Source organism: Ahaetulla prasina, chromosome 1 (genome assembly GCF_028640845.1).
Source record: "Ahaetulla prasina isolate Xishuangbanna chromosome 1, ASM2864084v1, whole genome shotgun sequence".
Classification (NCBI taxonomy): Eukaryota; Metazoa; Chordata; class Lepidosauria; order Squamata; family Colubridae; genus Ahaetulla; species Ahaetulla prasina.
In genome coordinates, this window is record NC_080539.1 from 218,237,217 (window position 1) to 218,257,533 (window position 20,317).

General features: G+C 39.6%; 1 protein-coding gene across 1 annotated transcript in view; it reads right to left on the reverse strand.

Annotated features, from left to right (window-relative positions):
• PPIG (peptidylprolyl isomerase G) overlaps positions 1 to 20,317 on the reverse strand; it is a 37,086-nt gene that overhangs the window by 13,108 nt on the left and 3,661 nt on the right. Inside the window, exons 2-6 of the mRNA XM_058191063.1 lie at positions 16,293 to 16,371; positions 16,043 to 16,117; positions 14,671 to 14,778; positions 6,354 to 6,398; positions 5,130 to 5,217 (exon numbers count right to left, since the gene is read on the reverse strand). Of these exons, the coding sequence (XP_058047046.1) occupies positions 5,130 to 5,217; positions 6,354 to 6,398; positions 14,671 to 14,778; positions 16,043 to 16,117; positions 16,293 to 16,353 (377 nt within the window). The 5' untranslated portion in view covers positions 16,354 to 16,371. The remainder of the gene's footprint in view (positions 1 to 5,129; positions 5,218 to 6,353; positions 6,399 to 14,670; positions 14,779 to 16,042; positions 16,118 to 16,292; positions 16,372 to 20,317) is intronic.

Here is a 20,317-nt window from a genome sequence, read left to right on the forward strand (position 1 = left end):
AAATGTCACATGATGCCACTATGGCGACATGAGTTTGACACCCTTGAATTAGAGGGAATTACAGATATGGTACTTTGTAAGTAGCAGAAGAAACAGTAGAGAAATTGAAGTAGTACAAAAAAAAAACTAAAAAAAAAACCATCATAAGGAAAAGTTTACTATTACCTATATTTCCACACTAGTGACAACTAAGTGTTTTATGGTACTTTGCATTATATAGTAAACTTTCATGAGTTTTATCTGGAATATGTTTTTAATGATCATATGGAAGAGAATCAATGGTTAGTTGCAAGTTGAAGGAAATACTATATTGGGGAACTGAGATTTCATGGAAGGCCTATTAATTAATTAACATTAATTGCTTCTGATTTTTCTCTCCCTCAGAATTATAATGGCTTTACTAGCTTGTGATGTTAAATGCCAGGATGATTAATATTCTCTCTCTCATCTCTAGATGTATTTTGGTAGGAATTTTGACCTACCATATATAATCAAGACTTGGATTGTGAAGGATTAATCTCTTCAGAGGTACTCTCCTGTTCAGCACCCTATCAGATTATAAAGTGAAAGAGCAGTCTTATAGATAGATCAGGGGTAGTCAACCTTTTTATACCTACCGCCCACTTTTCTATCTCTGTTAGTAGTAAAATTTTCTAACCGCCCACCGGGGTTCCACAGTAATGCGCCATATATCATTGTCTGCGTATGCCTCTTGCGCATCATGGGTTGGGTCTGGGGAGGGTTTGTCTATTACAGCTGGGTGGTGTGGGGGGAGATGCGCGAGCTATTCTGGGACGAGGCTCTTTTGTTTGCAGTCGCACTATAGCGCTATTTAGTTTCATTTACATAACGTGAACTAAACTTATGCGCGGGCGATACAAATAGTATATTTTCAGAAATTTAAATTGTCACGGGGAATTTTATGAAAACCTAATGAAAATGTTTTTAAATAAGGCTATGAAAATTTTTAAAAAAGTCAATTAAAAAAAGGAAAGTGCTTCAGTATCGGACAAAAGCCCTACCGCCCACCATGAAAGCTGGAACGCCCACTAGTGGGCAGTAGGGACCAGGTTGACTACCATTGGATTAGATTCTTCAATCTGGTACCTCTATCATCCTAAGGATCAAAAGTTCAGGAAGTCTGTGCCCATTTTGCAAGCTCAACACATGGACACAGTAATGGACTAAATGAGTTTAGTTTAGACAAGATGCAGTATATATAACACATTATTTTGTTGCAAGGGAATGACAATCAAATTGTTTTAGAAAAAAAGTATCCCTCTTGATAGATCAAAACTGGGGAATGCTTGTTTATTCACATTTTGTCAGAGCTTTAATAATTTGCTGTGGCATGAAATGTCTTTTACAAGTTTAGATTAGTAGGTTAATTATGACCCAACTGGGATAGAAATACAGTGGGTTTATTAGCCCATATTCTGATATCCTTTCATTTAGATTGGCCAACAAATATATGTGCCTTCACTGGCTCTTCACTGGCAGCCCCCAGGGGAAGGGCCTTCTCTGTAGGAGCACCTACCCTCTGGAACGAACTTCCCCCTGGTTTGCATCAACTACCTGACCTTCGGACCTTTCGCCGTGAATTGAAAATGTACTTGTTTATCCAAGCGGGACTGGCTTAATTTTTAACTTTTAATTTTTAAATTCTGAAATTTGAATTTTAATAATTTTAAATTGGGGTACTGTGTTTTATTGGGGTCAATTTGATGGTTTTACATTTAAACTTTTAAATTTTTCGGCCATTATATAATATGTTATTTTAATTTGTTGTTTTGAAAATATTTGCAGATCCCTCGCATCCTGGACAAAAACTGTTTCAACTCCTACCCTCAAAACGACGCTATAGAGCACTGCACACCAGAACAACTAGACACAAGAACAGTTTTTTCCCGAAGGCCATCACTCTGCTAAACAAATAATTCCCTCAACACTGTCAGACTATTTACTGAATCTGCACTACTATTAATCGTTTCATAGTTCCCATCACCAATCTCTTCCCACTTATGACTGTATGACTATAACTTGTTGCTGGCAATCCTTATGATTTATATTGATATATTGATCATCAATTGTGTTATAAATGTTGTACCTTGATGAACGTATCTTTTATGTACACTGAGAGCATATGCACCAAGACAAATTCCTTGTGTGTCCAATCACACTTGGCCAATAAAATTCTATTCTATTCTATTCTATTCTATTCTATTCTATTCTATTCTATTCTATTCTATTCTATTCTATTAATATTGTATATTGTATATTTTTAATTTGGCTGTACACCGCCCTGAGTCCTTCGGGAGAAGGGCGGTATAAAAGTCTAAATAATAAATAAATAAATAAATAAATCTTGGGCCTATGTCAAATGTTGGCCCTGTATAAAGCAGTAGAGACTGCTTATGGATTAGAGAGAAATATATTTCAGCCAGTATCATTATCCCAAGCCATGGTAGTACTATTAAAGTTTCCGTCATTTATTTATCATCTTTGGCAATTGAGCAAGCAAGGGTCACAGTTAGGCAACGTCTGTTTGACATACACCATCGAAACAGATGCTGGAATTATCACTCAACTTTCCATGAGAGACAGCAGGAGATACACTCCAGCACCAGTTATGTATCCAAAATCAGAAAAGAGATTTTACCTTAGCCCAGGGGTGTCCAAACTTGGCAATTTTAAGACTTGTGGACTTCAGCTCCCAGAATTCCTCAGCCAGTTTTGCTGGCTGAGGAATTCTGTGAGTTGAAGTCCACAAGTCTTAAAGTTGTCATGTTTGGACACCCCTGCCTTAGGCCAATGTAATGCTCTCCCCTCAGCACTTCTGGCTGGAGGATATAAAACGATTTGATATTCATTACGAGTATGTCCTTGAGACTCAGTACAGATAGAAACTATCAAACATGTTCTTCTCTATATCCACTTATATATAGAATCTTGAAATGCTTCAATTGCCTCACTTCTGACAGCAAAATGGGATTCAATGACCAATAGTATAAGCATTGTCTACTTTCTGATATCAATGTTGAAGTAACATTCCCACGTTTTGCATGGCAGCATGTAAACTCAGACAAAGAATAATTAATTGAACCAGCCAGAGTATGGATAGTCAGAAGTGGATCAGGTTCGTCATTAACCATTAGTTTTGGGTAAACATGCCATATCAGTATTGTACCACATTATATTTCTCTCAGCCACAATAGTGTTTCTGTAAGAGAAGCTTACAATTGTTAAAGCCTTTGGGATAATTTTATTGTTTTATTTACAAATATACAGGTAGTCCTTGACTTATAACCAGTTGCTAGGCCAATCATTTGAAAGTACAACAGCCCCCAAACGGTAATTACAACCTGGGTCTGAAATTCTGATAGCCATGTTCTTCCCTGGTCAGGGTGGATAAAAATTGATGATTTTTTTTAAAAATAAAAAAAATCGGAGTTTTAAAATTTAAATTGGATTTTTTATTTAAATTATATATTTTTTTATTTTTATCAAATTTATTTTAATAAAATGCTTTTGGAGTAAAAATCTAAAGATAGTTTTCTATTTAAGATACATTAATAATTTAGTTTATTCAGCATAAAATGGAGCTTAGTTATGTAGCATGAGGCTGTATATTCTGCAATATTTACATTTTTGGTGAACTCATTCAATGAAAGCTAAATAGGAAACCTTCATTTTGTTTGCCAATAATAATATTAAAGATTCTAACCACCAGCAAGAATGAGTCCTTACATTTAAAGAGCACCTGTCATTTCAGATACATTATGGCAGTGCCTTGTTAGCGGGTATCCACTCACCTGCTGCCTGCCACGTCCCTCACCTTGTTGTGTCACTGCCACATCACCAGCCATCCCATTTAAGTAAATGGGACTCTCGGTGAGTCAACTGTGGGTCAAAGGAGGAACCGCTATGGGACAGAGATGACAGTTGCTCTTTAAAAATTATGATTTAAATTAAGCCTTTTTACTAGTGATTTAAATCATGATTTAAATCGACTTGATTTAACTCAAATCCACCCTGCATTTACTTTACTGCATTTTGGGCACTTGACAACTGGCTTACAACTGTTTGCAGTGTCCCATGGTCACGTGACAGTGGTTTATGACATTTTTGCCAAAAAGGGCATTTACTTCTGGTTTTCAGAAAAAAAGTCCCATAGCAAAGAAATGGCTTCACTTAATGACCATGGCATTTGCCTAACAACCAGAGTGTTCACTTTACGATTGCTTCATGACTGCTGGAAAGTGGTTGTAAAATCAGTCACATAGTGACCTGCTTTAGGACTGTCACAACCTACAACTGTAATTGGAAGGTTCCATTACGGTCCCAAGTCAAGGAATCTGTCTGTGTACATGTGTATTTGTATACTATTCGTGTGTTTGTATTTTATACTGTTATTCAAGTTTATATTATACAGATTGCTAATTTTAATTTCTTCTTGTTACATACATATAGCCTGTGCATATTTAATTTAATATTGTTTTTTAACTAAACTGTTTTGTCCATTTGTACTTTTCTTAACTATCCTGGCCTTGTCACTTTAGTATTGGTTATTTTAAATATTCAAATACCAATTCTCTTGCACTGGTTAATGATTGCAGTAAGGTTATTATCAAACTCTCCTCATATTTTACTATAGCATGTTGAGTTCTTATTCAGGAGCAAAGAGTTCTTACTCTTTACTTGTAGCTTCCCCTCTTCCAAATACAGTACACCTTCAATAGCGAAGTCCATCACTAAATTCCTCCACATTTAGGCATTAAGAAATATTTTTATTGTTATAGTGTCCTTTTTAAACTTTTCTTATATTTATGCTAATTGTGATTTTAATTTTATATACTTGGCATTTTGGGGGGGGGATTTGTGATGGTTCTTGTTTTTGCTGGGTTTTGATGTAAAATACTCTAATAATTTCTAATTTTTTCAAATTGTATCTCTGTTTATCTTGTCTTATATAAATCTTCCATAATTCTTAGAAATAGTTAAATAAAAGCATTCTCTGTTCTAAAGGTATTTATACTTTGTAAACAGAAAGTTATTCCAACAATTCAAAGTTCTTACAATTTAAATCATAAGGAACTCCACCCAAATGATGGAGCTAGCATGATACTTACATAAAAAACTGTGAACCATTTGTATCTTTCCCTCTGTTGGCCATTGAAAGGAGAAATTCTTTGTTGTGCTTTACAGCAAAGCTTTCATCTAGAGAAAGCGTTTGAATTACTTTAAAAATCCAAGTTATTACCTTGCACTGGCATTTTTTTTAGCATTTTAAATTAGGATTGTCAAGCTGCATAAATGTTATCATTGCAGTGCCAAACAGTATTCAAATAGATAAAACTAAAGACAGAGATGTATACTATAATTCCCAGTTTATTGGGCAAAAATATAATTATTATTTGATTAATACTGTTGAACAGCATTCTCATATGATAAATGAATGCAGAAATACAACTATCTAATAATTCATTGATCTGTTAAACAAGAACAACCTGTAAATGTCTCATTCTTAGTATCCAAAAAGACACCCAATGTATTTTTGTGGGAGGAAAATGTTATATTTTGCTATATGCAGTTTATAAGAGTATGCCAAAAGTAATATGATGTATTGCTAGTTTAAAAATGCCTCATGAATAGCCCTCTGTTCTTAAGAAAAGGTAATCTGGAAATTTGAAATAAAAATAAATTTCAGTTGTATGCAACAGACTTATCTAACCTATCTTATCTAATTTCCAGTAACAGCCTTTTAATACCATCAGCTCACATTTCTAGGAGCATGAAAAGAATTTTGATTGGTTAGTCAGAACTAGCATTCGGCCATCTTCTACTTTTTACAGAGAAAGACCGAAATCAGATCCATTTATTGGTCTACTTGGTCCAACTGCCAAATTAGCATTCACTTTCTGCCAAAAAAATATGTTTGTTAAAGACATGTCAAATGCCTGGAATGATGTTTTATCTCTCTCCCTCTCTTCTCAGACATGAGCAAGGAGGGCTGGTTTGTTAGCAACCAATGAAATTAAGCTGGCCTTGGCAAAGGGAAGTTAAATGGAGGCAAGATGCAAAGCTGTCACACACCTCAGGAAGAAAGGACTTACTACCTTAAGAGAAATAGAAAAAGAGGTAAGTTGGTATGCCATTTATTATGAGGTCACTTGAGGCCAGACAGTTCTAAAGTAACTGTACAGTTTATGATCCTCATTATGAACCACAAAATAAACTCATAACTTAGTAGAAGTTATTTTGTAGATCCATAAAATATGTTGCTCCTAATATATTCACAACACAATGGTGGAGTTGCAAGCTAACTGCAAGAACTGAGAAGAAATAGTTCTTACCTTCAAAAAAGCCTCCATAAATTGATTCTCCTCCTCTCCCATTTCCTTGTATAAAAAAAACCAAACACATACATCTAAGAAAAGATCACGCAAGCATCCAATAGAAGATAATATAGGTAATTCAGGATTAAACTGTGGAATCCTTAGTGTTCTCTGAGCTTGATTGTTTATTTGTTCATTGACACTTCAATACCTGAATTTGGTAACATCATCACTGCTAGCGAGTATGGAGTTTGCTTCCTGTTTATGTACAGTAATTTGCTCTACCAGTGTTGATGGAGATGTGGTTTTCTCCTTGGTAGTTCTTTGACTAAGGTATAGTTTTCTGCTAGATTGTTTGTCTGGTGTTAATCCCTGCTTATCTAGATATTGGCACCAAGGGTTTTGGAATTGATACCAAAGACTCCATAAACTTTAAAATATTTATATTCAAACTGAATATCTTTATATACAATATTATTATGGAACAAGTAAGAGAAAACAAATCTGTTATTTTCCTATCTATCTAGGCAAGTTAAAATAGACATTAATGAACCAGAATGAGAGAGTTCTATATTTTCTTTCTTTTTTAAAAAAAATATTTTATTTTAAATACAAATAATATAAACATAGTAAATATGCATTTAAATAAAAAAAAGGGAAAATACAAATATTACAGTGCACTCCCGAGACCATTTTTTCCCCATTTCTCCTTCTATAACAACTAAAAGATATATAATATATTCCAATTGTGCTCTTATCCCCTCCAAAACAACATATATTCTTGAGGTTTATTCCCTTTGCTTTCCACCAGCACTGTTTTTATAAAATCCCCCCCATACTTCATTATAATTGTTTGCTTTACTCATCCCTTTTTTAAACTTAATTTCTGTTGCTAATTTATCATTTATTGCCATACTCCAAGTTTCATTATACCACTCGCTTCTTTGAATATCCCAATTTCATCCCCAATATTTAGCCATCACTAAGTAGCTACCGTTATCGAATTTACAAGCAATTCCCTTTTTGTTATATCCTGTTTTTCCACCAGCAACAGTAATGCAATCCTCGGTGACATATCTAAATTTACAGTACATTCAAAAGTGCTCTAATTTCTCTAAACACCATGTACCATATATTTTGTGCACGATTACAATCCCACCACATAGTTTATATCAGGGGTAGTCAACCTTTTTATACCTACCGCCCACTTTTGTATCTCTGTTAGTAGTAAAATTTTCTAACCGCCCACTGATTCCACAGTCATGGTGATTTATAAAGTAGGGAAGTAATTTTACTTTATAAAATTTATAATTTGACAATTTGACAAAACCCCTGCCGCCCACCATGAAAGCTAGAACGCCCACTACTGGGCAGTAGAGACCAGGTTGACTACCACTGGTTTATATGTTCCAACCTCTTTCTTGCACCTCTAACAAATATTTGTATATTTACCATCTATTTGAATTAATTTATGTGGGTGTTAGGTACAACCCTCATATTTATTTATCTATCTATCTATCTATCTATCTATCTATCTATCTATCTATCTATCTATCTATCTATCACATTTATATACCGCCCTATCTCCCTAGGGACTCAGGGCGGTTCACCGGCAGATAAAAAGGTACATATAAATACAAAATAAAATAACAATTAAAAAACTTATTCTACATAGCCAAATTTATTAAAAAAAACAATATAAATATTAAAACCCATTAAAACCAATATAAATTTAAAATCTAGTCCAGTCCTGCGCAGATGAATAGATGTGTTTTAAGCTCGCGGCGGAAGGTTCGGAGGTCCGGAAGTTGACGAAGTCCTGGGGGGAGTTCGTTCCAGAGGGCGGGAGCCCCCACAGAGAAGGCCCTTCCCCTGGGTGTCGCCAAACGGCACTGCCTGGCCGACGGCACCCTAAGGAGTCCCTCTCTGTGAGAGCGCACGATATATCACTTTATATCCATTTTCCTTAACTCTAACATATTCTTATACACTCTTCTATTCCAAATATTTTTCCAATCATTATTATTTCTCCTCAAACTGATTCCCAAATTAATTTTAAACCTTTTGCCTGCTTTTCTAATTCAGTTAATATTCTATATATTTCCCCAATTTTTCCTTTACCTATATATTCTTCATTCACCTCACATTCTTTGATAATCATTTCAAATTTTATTAACTGTCCATCTTTCTCTTCAAATCTTTCTTCCACTTTTATCCATTTCTCTAATTGTATTAATAATAATAATAATAATAATAATAATAATAATAATAATAATAATAATAATAATAATAATAATAATATTTTAATTTGTATACCGCCCTTCTCCCAAAGGACTCAGGGCGGTGCACAGCCAGAATAAAAATACAAAGAGAAACAATACATATAATATTAAGAACACCCCTTAAAAAACTTATTCAATTGGCCAAAAATTTAGAATATAATAACACCCTATAAAAAATTTACAAAAATTTAAAACCCATAAAAACAAATTAAAATTTTTAAAATCAAGCCAGTCCAGCTAAACGGAATAAATAGGTTTTAAGTTCGCGGCGAAAGGTCCGAAGGTCGGCTAGTTGACGAAGTCCAGGGGGAAGTTCGTTCCACAGGGTAGGAGCCCCCACAGAGAAGGCCCTCCCCCTGGGAGCCGCCAGTCGACATTGTCTGGCTGACGGCACCCTAAGGAGTCCCTCTCTGTGATAACGCACCGGTCGCTGGGAGATAGAAGATGGCAGTAGACGGTCCCGTAAATATCCTGGTCCTAAGCCATGGAGCGCTTTAAAGGTGGTCACCAATACCTTGAAGCGCACCCGGAAGATAACAGGCAGCCAGTGCAGTCTGCGCAGGATGGGTGTTACATGGGAGCTCAGAACCGCTCCCTCTATCACCCGCGCAGCTGCATTCTGGACTAACTGGAGTCTCCGGGTGCTCTTCAAGGGGAGCCCCATGTAGAGAGCATTGCAATAGTCCAAGCGAGAAGTTACGAGAGCATGAGTGACCGTGCATAGGGCATCCCGGTCCAGGAAGGGGCGCAACTGGCGAATCAGGTGAACCTGATAAAAAGCTCTCCTGGAGACGGTCGTCAAATGATCTTCGAAAGACAACCGTCCATCCAGGAGAACGCCCAAGTTGCGCACCCTTTCCATAGGGGCCAATGACTCGCCCCCAACAGTCAGCCGCGGCTGCAGCTGACTGTACCGGGGTGCCGGCATCCACAGCCACTCTGTCTTGGAGGGATTAAGCTTGAGCCTGTTCCTCCCCATCCAGACCCGTACGGCTTCCAGACACCGGGACAGTACTTCGACAGCTTCATTGGGGTGGCCTGGGGTGGAAAAGTACAGTTGTGTATCATCAGTGTACAGTTGGTATCTCACCCGAAAACCACTGATGATCTCACCCAGCGGCTTCATATAGATGTTGAACAGGCGAGGCGAGAGAATCGATCCCTGCGGCACCCCACACATGAGGCGCCTCAGGGTCGATCTCTGCCCCCTGTCAACACCGTCTGCGTCCGGTCAGAGAGGTAGGAGGAGAACCACCAATGAACGGTGCCTCCCACTCCCAACCCCTCCAACCGGCACAGCAGGATACCATGGTCGATGGTATCAAAAGCCGCTGAGAGGTCTAATAGGACCAAGGCAGAGGAATAACCCCTATCCCTGGCCCTCTAGAGATCATCCACCAACGCGACCAAAGCCGTCTCAGTGCTGTATCTGGGCCGAAAGCCGGACTGGAACGGGTCTAGATAGACAGTTTCATCCAGGTACCAGGGTAATTGACATGCCACCACACTCTCTACAACCTTCGCCGTAAAACGAAGGTTGGAGACTGGACGGTAATTTCCTAAAACAGCTGGGTCCAGGGAAGGCTTCTTGAGGAGAGGTCTCACCACTGCCTCTTTCAAGGCAGTGGGAAAGACCCCCTCCCGCAAAGAAGCATTTGTAATCCCCCGGAGCCAGCCTCGTGTCACCTCCTGCGTGGCCAGCACCAACCAGGAGGGGCACGGGTCCAGTAAACATGTGGTGGCATTCAACCTTCCCAGCAACCTGTCCATGTCCTTGGGAGTCACAGGATCAAAACCATCCCAAATGGTCTCAACAAGACGAGTCTCGCAGCTCTCGCCTGGATCTACCCAATTTTGATCCAATCCATCCCGAAGCTGAACGATTTTATCGTATAGATAACCGTTAAACTCCTCGGTGCGCCCTTGTAGTGGGTCCTCCCGCCCCTCCTGTTGAAGAAGAGAGCGGGTGACCCGAAACAGGGCAGCCGGGCGGTTATCTGCCGACGCAATGAGGGAGGAAACGTAAGAACGCTTCGCTTCCCTCAATGCCACTAGGTAGGTCCTACTATAGGACCTGACTAGTGTCCGGTCAGTCTCGGAATGGCTGGATCTCCAGACACTCTCTAGGCGTCTTCTCCGGCGTTTCATCTCCCTCAGCTCCTCGGAGAACCAAGGAGCTGGTTGAGACCTGCGCCGGGTCAGAGGCCGCAAAGGCACGACACGGTCTAAAGCTCCAGCCGCGGCCTGTTCCCAGGCCGCGACTAGTTCTTCAGTCGTGCCGCGGGCCAGGTTCTCGGGAAACGGCCCAAGCTCCGTCAGGAACCTCTCTGGGTCCATCAGGCGCCTGGGACGGAACCAACGCATTGGTTCCGTCTCCCTGCGGTGATGAGTAGCAGTCCGAAAGTCCAGACGAAGAAGAGAATGATCTGACCATGACAGAGGCTCAATAACTAAATCATTTAAAATCAGATCATTCGCCCACTGGCCAGAGACAAAAATCAGATCTAGAGTGCCTCCCCCGATGTGGGTAGGGCCGTCCACTAATTGAGTCAGGTCCATGGCCGTCATGGAAGCCATGAACTCCCCAGCCATCGAGGATGCCACGCCAGTTGATGGCAAGTTGACCAACAGTCTAGGGGTTTCAACTGCCAACCTAGCCAACAATTCCAACAGCTCGGGCAGGGCTGTTGTCACGCAGCAAGGAGCCAGGTACGTGATCAGCAAGCCCACCTGAGTCCTACGACCCCACTTCACATAGAGGGATTCACAACCAGCTATCTGAGGCACAGTGGTCTCCCTCGGTTCTAGGCTTTCATTAATAATAACCGCCACCCCGCCACCCCTACCTTGGGCCCTCGGCTGATGGAATGCACGGAAACCTGGTGGGCACATCTCCACTAGGGGAACCCCCCCTTCCGTGCCCAACCAGGTCTCCGTAATGCCCATAACGTCCGCGGACCCCTCCTGAATTAGATCTGAAATCAGGGGGGCTTTGTTAACCACGGACCTTGCATTGCATAACATCAGCCGGAGGCCCAAGTCCCGAGTACTCTGGCCACCCGGGGAACGGGAGGAAGCAGGGGGGCCGGAGCACGCGATCGCTCTTAAATAGCGAGGGCGCACTCCCAAAACCTGATGTGCCCCCCCCTTCCGCCATATCTGCCTCTCCCGCTTACCGTATCAATAGCACAACCCTGATAAGCTGGAACGAAACCCTCCCCCACCTCCCTCGGACCTAATTTAACACCGCGAACGCATACTGGACTTGGCTCTCTCCCCGACGGGTTTCCCTCCCCACCCTTTACCCCTCCCCCCCAACCCAAACCCGTCAGTTTCCACCTTCCCCGTAAAATTCCCCTTAAAACTCCCCTTAAAAAATCGGTTAAAACAGTTTACTAAAAATCCCCTAAGTCTCCTATTCTTGGCATGCCACCTCTCGGGGTTCCAAAACCCGTCCTCAAGATGAGCCCTCGATAATGTGGAGGGCCAAACCCACAAGAGAGGGGAATCTCGCAGGGCAAAAAGGTCAGCCACTGAAAATGTCCGCATGATGAAAGAAAACACGGCAAGCAGGCCCATCTTGGACAGTCAGGATATCTCCGGGTGGGAAAAGTCAATGGACATCCGTCTCAATCTCAGTCTCAGGCGGTAGATGAAATAGTCACCGCATTATTCAGTCACTCAGCACCGCAACAGATCATCCCCATCCCCATCGAGCCTTGAAAATTGCAGCCATTAATTTGGCTGCCGGTGGCAACAAACTGAGGCTCGGTGATATTCTATGGGTAATCCAAGGGTGGTCGGGGGGGGGGGAAGGGCAAGTCCTCCAATTTCACAGACTCCATGGGCTCCATCTCGGCTCCACCTAGGGGGAACTCCGCTGCCAACTTTCGGGCGTCATCTTCTGTCTATGACCGATGCCGGTGCTGCTAACGCCGGTGCCGCCCGACCAAGCCAGAGCGGCACCGGAGATGAAACGCTCTAGTTAGCCCCCTGACGAGGCCGTCCAGAGCCCTCCTTACCCCCCCTAGGCTGGGGGGGGCCTCTCACCAAAGGTGGGGGGGGACCCAAGATCTCCACAGGGTCCCCACCCCCGGCTCAAGCCGCTGACGCCGACACCGGCCACCGCATCAGGCCAGGCCAGACCAGACCAGGCTGCCGCCAGGCCAGGCCACCACCAAGCCAGGCCGCTACTGCTGCCGGAGAGAGACGCCGCCGGAGAGACCACCACCGGAAAACGCTCCGGTCACGCTCTCCCGAGGCCCAGACGGGGGGGACCAAGATCTTTAAAAGGTCCCCCGAGCTGGCCTAAAGAGGCCTGCCGCCTGCCGCCGGCCACAACGCCGCCGGCATCACTCCCCTGACTGCCAAGCCGCCGGACCGGGCCGAACCAGGCCGGGCCAGGCCGCATCAAGCCGACCAGGCTGCCGGCGCCGGAAATAGAGCGCCGCCACCGCCGCAGCTATGGGAGATCGCCCCGGGCGTCCCGGGCTCCTCCCGAGGCCACCCGGAGCCGTCCAAAACCCACCTCGACATCCCCGGGCTGAGGAGACGCTCATTCACCCAGGCGGGGGGACCAAGATCTCAGAAAGGTCCCCCCAATCCAAAAAACGTCCAAGAAGGCTCGCTGCCGCATTTCCCAATCAGCGGCGCGACGCCATCTTGGACATGCGCACTAAAGATGGCCAAATTAACTTTATATCTTTATAAAGTTTATAACCAATTTAATTTTATATCTGATAAAATGTTTCTTAGTTGTGTTATATTGTTTAACTTGTACTTCCAGTCTTCCCATTTATATATCTCTAAACACCATGTCCCATATTTTTCTTTTATTTACTAACCCTCAGCTCAATCTTAAGGAATTTCTCCGTTTCCACCACCGGTGTTAAAGGAGAAATTCTTGGCATTAACCGGTATCTCCATTTATTCATAATCCTATCAAATTTTTTAAAAAGGGATTTTGCATCCTCCTGGCAATTTTTTAAATATCCTTTTTAAACCAATGTTTCTATAGGATTACCTATTTCCCTTAATTCTTTCAACACTATAGTCCTCCATATTAAATCTCTAGTTACTGCTATAATATCTGGAACCAACTTTAATTGATTAGCTAATAATTTCTAACTTTTGGAAGACCCCGCCCACCCTTTTTTAATGGTGCATACCATAATGCTTTACTTATTCTTGCTCTCTTACCTTCATTACAATACACCTCCAGCAACCTCTGTATTTGCTTTAATTCTTGATCCGAAAATTTAATTGGGATCATCCAAAACAAAATATTAATTTTTGGTAAAACTTTCATTTTTATCATTGCAATTCTTCCAAACCATGATAATTTATTCTCTCATATTTATCTATTTTATCTTTTGTATCTTTCTTTAACTTTTCATAATTTATTTTCTTTAACTCTTTAATATTTTTGGGAGGTCAATACCTAAATATTTAATACTATCTAGAATTTTTAATTTATATTTTCCTTTCAATACATCCACTTCTTCTTTACTATGGTTATATAACATCATTTCCGATTTTTCCCAGTTTATTTGTAACCCACTATATTTCCCAAATTCATTCAGGTGTAGATATATCCTCTCTATATTAACTACGCGATTTTGAAATGTTAATAATGTATCATCTGCAAATAAATTTATTTTATTCTTCTATACACCAATTTCTTCAATCAATGAATCTTCCCTAATTGCATTTGCCAAAATCTCCATCAATTATGCAAATAAATCTGGGGATAAAAGGCAACCCTGTCTCATTCCCGGCTTAAGGTTATTGACAGAGTTCTAAATTTTCTTATATTTTTACAAACGAATTCAGATTTTTTTAAGAAGGAAAAAATGGCAATATTTTAGTAACATATTTAGCAAAGTACTTTGCTTGAAACTATCATAGAAGTTTATTCATAAAGTTTGGCAAGGGACTATCATCCTGAAGTTTTTTTCCCCAAAAAATAGACATCAAAATTATTTAAATACTGTAAAACTTGTATTTACATTTGAACAATTACAGGCAATAATTTGGAACAAGTAATGTCATACCTTCACTGAAGTCACCACCTTGGATCATGAAATCTTTCACAACTCTATGAAATAAACAACTTTTGTAATGAAGTGGTTTCTGTGTTGATTTTCCAATACCTTTTTCACCTACAAAGAAGAAATAGTTTAATGCACATTAAGCATGAGTGACAGAATCTCACACAATGAAATACAAGTAAAATTGTAAATCAGCTTTTGGTTGTTTTTTAACACTCTAAATACTAAGCCACCAAAAGAAAAAAAGGTCATACAGTACGAATAGTAGTAAAAAGGAATGTGGAATATTTCTATATAATAGGCAAAATCCACAGAATCATGAATTAACCGTTTGTTAATTCATACAGGTAGTCCTCATTTAGCAATTGCAATTGGTTACAATGACATGGTCACTAAACAAACAACATGGTAAACAGAGGAAAAGGAAGGGGGACTGCAAAGATCACTGGATGCTGCCATTTCATTTAGATAGTTCCCTTGTGCAGCAATGCCAGTGTTTCTCTCATTCTGGCATGCATTGTTGTCAGGTGCAGAAATTTTTACCTAAATGTATGCATTGGTTGGAAAATAATTTTTATACCATTTATTCACACTGTATTTGTAAACAGTTGCTATCTGAGGCAGTTACAAATGAGGACTACCTGTATAATAAAGTGGTCTGAAACTTCAGTTAACTTATCAAATGTAAGGCACCACTATTCAAAGATAGGCTTGTTTGCATTTTGTTTCAGATAAAGGCAATCTAGCTGTAGAGTGCTAAAGAAATAGGAGGAAAAAAAGCTATAGTTTTTTTCTGTGTGTCTCAGAATGAAAGAGTAGACCTGCATACCCTGCATTTAAGTCACCCTCAAGTTACAATCATTTGTTCAGCAATGTGTGAGTGAAGGGAGGAAGATATGATAAGATATAGGCAAATGTCTTCTCTAAGAAACCTAAACGAAACTCAAGAGTTAGTCAGAATTAACAAAATTCCTCTTGCACTCCAATATGACAGTGGAGAAATTTTTTTCAGACAGAATCATCCAGTTTTCCCTATCTTTCTGACTATAGAAAGAAACACTAAGAATTCTCTGAAAACATTAATTAATCTAAGTGGTTTCACATTTCAATACAATCCCAAGATCAGAGCCATTGTGACCATGTTTTTAAATTATTAAATTGTATGACATTTAACAGTCATTAAAGCATTTTATGTATGAATTAATACTAAAATACTCCAAAATAGACCATAAGCAAATATATTTATACTTATCAAGTTTAAGATAAATGTGTAATATTGTTAGATTTTTTTTTGCACCTTGTGACCTTATTCTTAATCAAATCAGCATTAGATTTATATAGCAAATTATGCAAGTAAGGAAAAATATCTACAAACCTGTACAAAGGCAGCGAAAGTTCTCACATGTTTTTGGGCAAACATCTGAAAATAATTCAAAGACAACTCTTCCAGCTAAAATTAAGGGGAAAAAAATCATTACGTTTATATTCACTAACTTTAAGGAGGCAAGCTTGCATGCATGGAAATAAATATAAACCAATATATAAATATAAACTTATTCTAAATCAGTTTACCTATGCATTTTCAGATAGGCTCAACGTTTTAACACTGAAACCAGCAGTCTTACCAGGGGTATTATTGATGGCTATGTCAAAAAAACAACGAGGTCTTTGTGTTTTCACTCCCATGGCTTTAGAATGTTATATCTGAAAGAGAAATACAAATCGTAAGGATATTTGATTATAGCATACTAATTTATTTATTAAATTTATTGGCTGCCCATCTTACTACAAGGTAACTGTAGAGTTACTAATAACAATGATAGGCACAATATTACAAGGCTTTATTATTTTGTGCAGAGAAAAATATAGACAACAATATTGCACCGAAAATATTTTGGTTGGATTATTTTTATGGGTTCTAAAATGAACACAATGCTAAATATTTATATTTAGGAATGACTATACTGGACCAGTCAAACTGTGTTAACAATCAACTACCAATTCCTTATGTGTTTGTCCCTCTAACATTGAGGAAGAAAAGCAGAACAGTGGTACGCTAAGCAGTGAACACATTACTACTGTACGACCTTTTCCTTCTACCTCTCCTTTACCACATTTACCACTTCCTTACAATTTATTCCAGGTATACCAGTAGGTGATAAGGCAGACACCAAATGACAGGATGAAAGAATCATTCAACAATGCAAAATAATTAGGTTTCTATAAAATATTTTATTTTTAAAAAGTATTAATACTGCCCCATTTCAACAAATCTGAAAATAATGCATCATAACCAAGTCATTCTGGTTTGTTTATTATAATATTAATCTATAAAATTATATATGGATGCAAATTCTGGTTTGGATTTGCAGTGAGTGATGGTTAACCTTAAATAAATGTAGAGAAGGGAATATATGCAAATGGATAGTGTTACACCAATCATCCCTTACAAAGGAAATTAATTTTTTGCACAATTATGAATCCAGAAAAGGTAAATCTTTCAGAATCTGATAGTTGAATGGTGATTTTTCTAGCATAATATAAATCACAGCATCTTCCTATTTCATCTATCACTGTTTGCACTAGTGTATACCCTCCCTTAAATATTGAAAAACAGATGGATCTGATTAATATTTAATGGTCCTTCTACTTGGTATTATTTCATATATGACAGGATAAACACTGATGAGGCATCATATGCCAAGTTTCAGGTTAAAGCTATAAACAGAAAATAAACAATGTCTGAATGTCAATTTCACTTTTCACAATTTCACTTCTTGCATAATATAAAGCTAGTATTTGATAAGCATATTGATAAATTTATTGAATGCAAACTATAAATTACTTAATCCAACAAAATATGTTTCTTTCACTGAAAAGTTGTCTATAAATTTTAAGTTCCCTAATTTTTCTGCAATTTAAAATTAGTGTATTTTAAATCAGTATTATTTATTCTAGTTATATCAAAATTTCCAGTGTTCTCTAGCTCATGATAGAAACACTATTAATGTGAAGAAAAAAGGTCAAAAAATTAAGTATAGTGTTCCACACTGCTTTCCCTTTTGAACTTCCAAATCCTACATTTTTAACTATTTGTCTTATACAAGAGAGCTTAAAACTATATTACATATTCCCATATAATTCTCAATGCCTTATGTAATTGCAAACACATGAAACAGAAATGGATACCGTATACAGGCAGTCCTCAATTTACAACCATTCGTTTAGTGACTATTCAAAGTTACAATGATACTGAAAAAAAGTGAGTGATAATTTTTCAAATGTATGACCATTGCAACATCTCCATGGTCATGTGATCAAATTTGGGGCACTTGGCAACTGGCATGTATTTATGACAGCTGCAGTATCCTGGGGACATGTGATTCACGATTTGTAACCTTCCCAGCTGGCTTCTGACAAGTAAAGTCAATGGGGGGAAAGCCAGATTTACTTAACAATTGCATAATTCACTTAATAACTTCAGCAATTTGCTTAACGTACGGGTCTGGATGGGGAGAAACAGACTCAAACTCAATCCCTCCAAGACGGAGTGGCTGTGGATGCCGGCACCCCGGTACAGCCAGCTGTAGCCGCAGCTGACTGTAGGGGGCGAGTTATTGACCCCAATGGAAAGGGTGCGCAACTTGGGTGTCCTCTTGGATGGGCGGCTGTCGTTTGACGATCATTTGGCAGCCGTCTCCAGGAGGGCCTTTCACCAAGTACGCTTGGTTCGCCAGTTGCGCCCCTTCCTTGACCGGGATGCCTTGTGCACGGTCACTCATGTGCTCGTTACCTCTCACTTGGATTATTGTAATGCTCTCTACATGGGGCTCCCCTTGAGATGCACTCGGAGGCTTCAGTTAGTCCAGAATGCAGCTGCGCGGGTGATAGAAGGAGCTCCGCATAGCTCCCATATAACACCGCTCCTGCGCAGACTGCACTGGCTTCCTGTGGTCTTTCAGGTGTGCTTTAAGATTTTGGTTACCACCTTTAAAGCGCTCCATGGCTTAGGGCCCGGGTACTTACGGGACCGCCTGCTGTTACCTTATGTCTCCCACCGACCCGTACGCTCACACAGAGAGGGCCTTCTCAGGGTGCCGTCCGCCAATGTTGGCTGGCGGCCCCCAGGGGTAGGGCCTTCTCAGTTGGAGCTCCTACGCTTTGGAACGAACTTCCCGCTGGTTTACGTCAAGTGCCTGATCTTTGGACTTTTCGCCGTGAGCTGAAAACGCACCTATTTATTCAAGCGGGACTGGCTTAAAAGTTTTATTAAATTTTTAATTGGGGCTATTTATGAATTTTAGGGTCTTAAATTGTTTTAAATTTCGGCCATTCCTGTAATATGCTTGGTTTTAGTTTTGTTTTAATGTGTATATTGTGGGTTTTTTACTATTTGGCTGTACTTCGGGAGAAGGGCGGTATAAAAATCTAATAAAATAAAATAAATAAAATAAATAAATAAATAAACAATTGTGGCAAGAATGGTTGTAAAATGGGGCACAATTTACTTAACCTGTCTTGCTTAGCAATATAAATTTTGGGCTCAATTGTGGCTATAAGTCAAGAGCTACTTGCATTTGCTTTCTCATTCTCACTTTTTTATTATTCAAATTTATATAGTCATCCTTTCTTATATGTGACTCTTGGTAGCTAACAAGCAATTAAAACAAATATAACAAGAGTAATATTATACCAACTATTTGAAAACAAGAAAAAATATGAAAGCATATAAAAAACCATGACAGAATACATAAAACAACCAAGGCAATCCGATTCATCAAAGTGTACGAGTGCCACCATACTCCTGACTCCCCACGCCCAGGGTCTTCAGGGCCTTGTGAAAAGTCAACAAGGTGTGGGTCAATCGATCTGGGGAGGGGGAATCATGTTCCACAGGGCAGGTGCCACGAGAGAGGCTCTCTTCCTGGGTCCTGCCAGACAATACTATAGCTGATGGGACGTGCAATATGCTCTCTTCCTAGACTGGATGTGGTGGATAGATGCAATTGTGGGGAGACAGTCCATCAGGTAACCTGATCCCATGCCTTTGTTACACAGAAGCCAAACTAGACAATATTTTAAAGGTTAGGATATAATTGTTTATATGCACAAATTCTCCTAATACTATATGGACTTGAAAGAAAACTAGGTTTAATCCCAAACCATTTGCTTTAGGGCATGGGTCAAACTCGCGGCGTCACGTTGCTATCACATGACATAAAGTGATGTTTTCCCCTTTGCAGAACTAAGATGGGTGTGAGACTTGCATGTGAAGCATCCATGGGCTGCCTGTTTGGAACCCTCGCTTTAGGGCATGAAGGAAAAGGTTTTCGGTCTAACTTCCAGTAATAAAGAGCTTTAAAATTTAGGATCATACCCCCACTTTTTGTGTGTGTTAAATACAGTATCTATTACCAGCTTTCATTGGCTAACAGTAGCTCTTCTGGATCACACAGAAAATCCTGTCTAGTCTTGTTTTTTATAGCAACTAAGTAGAAACTTGATTAAACAAAGTGGAAACAAAGGCAGATTGAGAGGGATTTTTTTTAATATTAAGAGGCACAGTATGCAAATTATGGTTTGAGTTTGGGGAGAACATGTACATTTAATTTTCTGAAAGTTGTCCACTGCCATAAATAATTGAGACCTT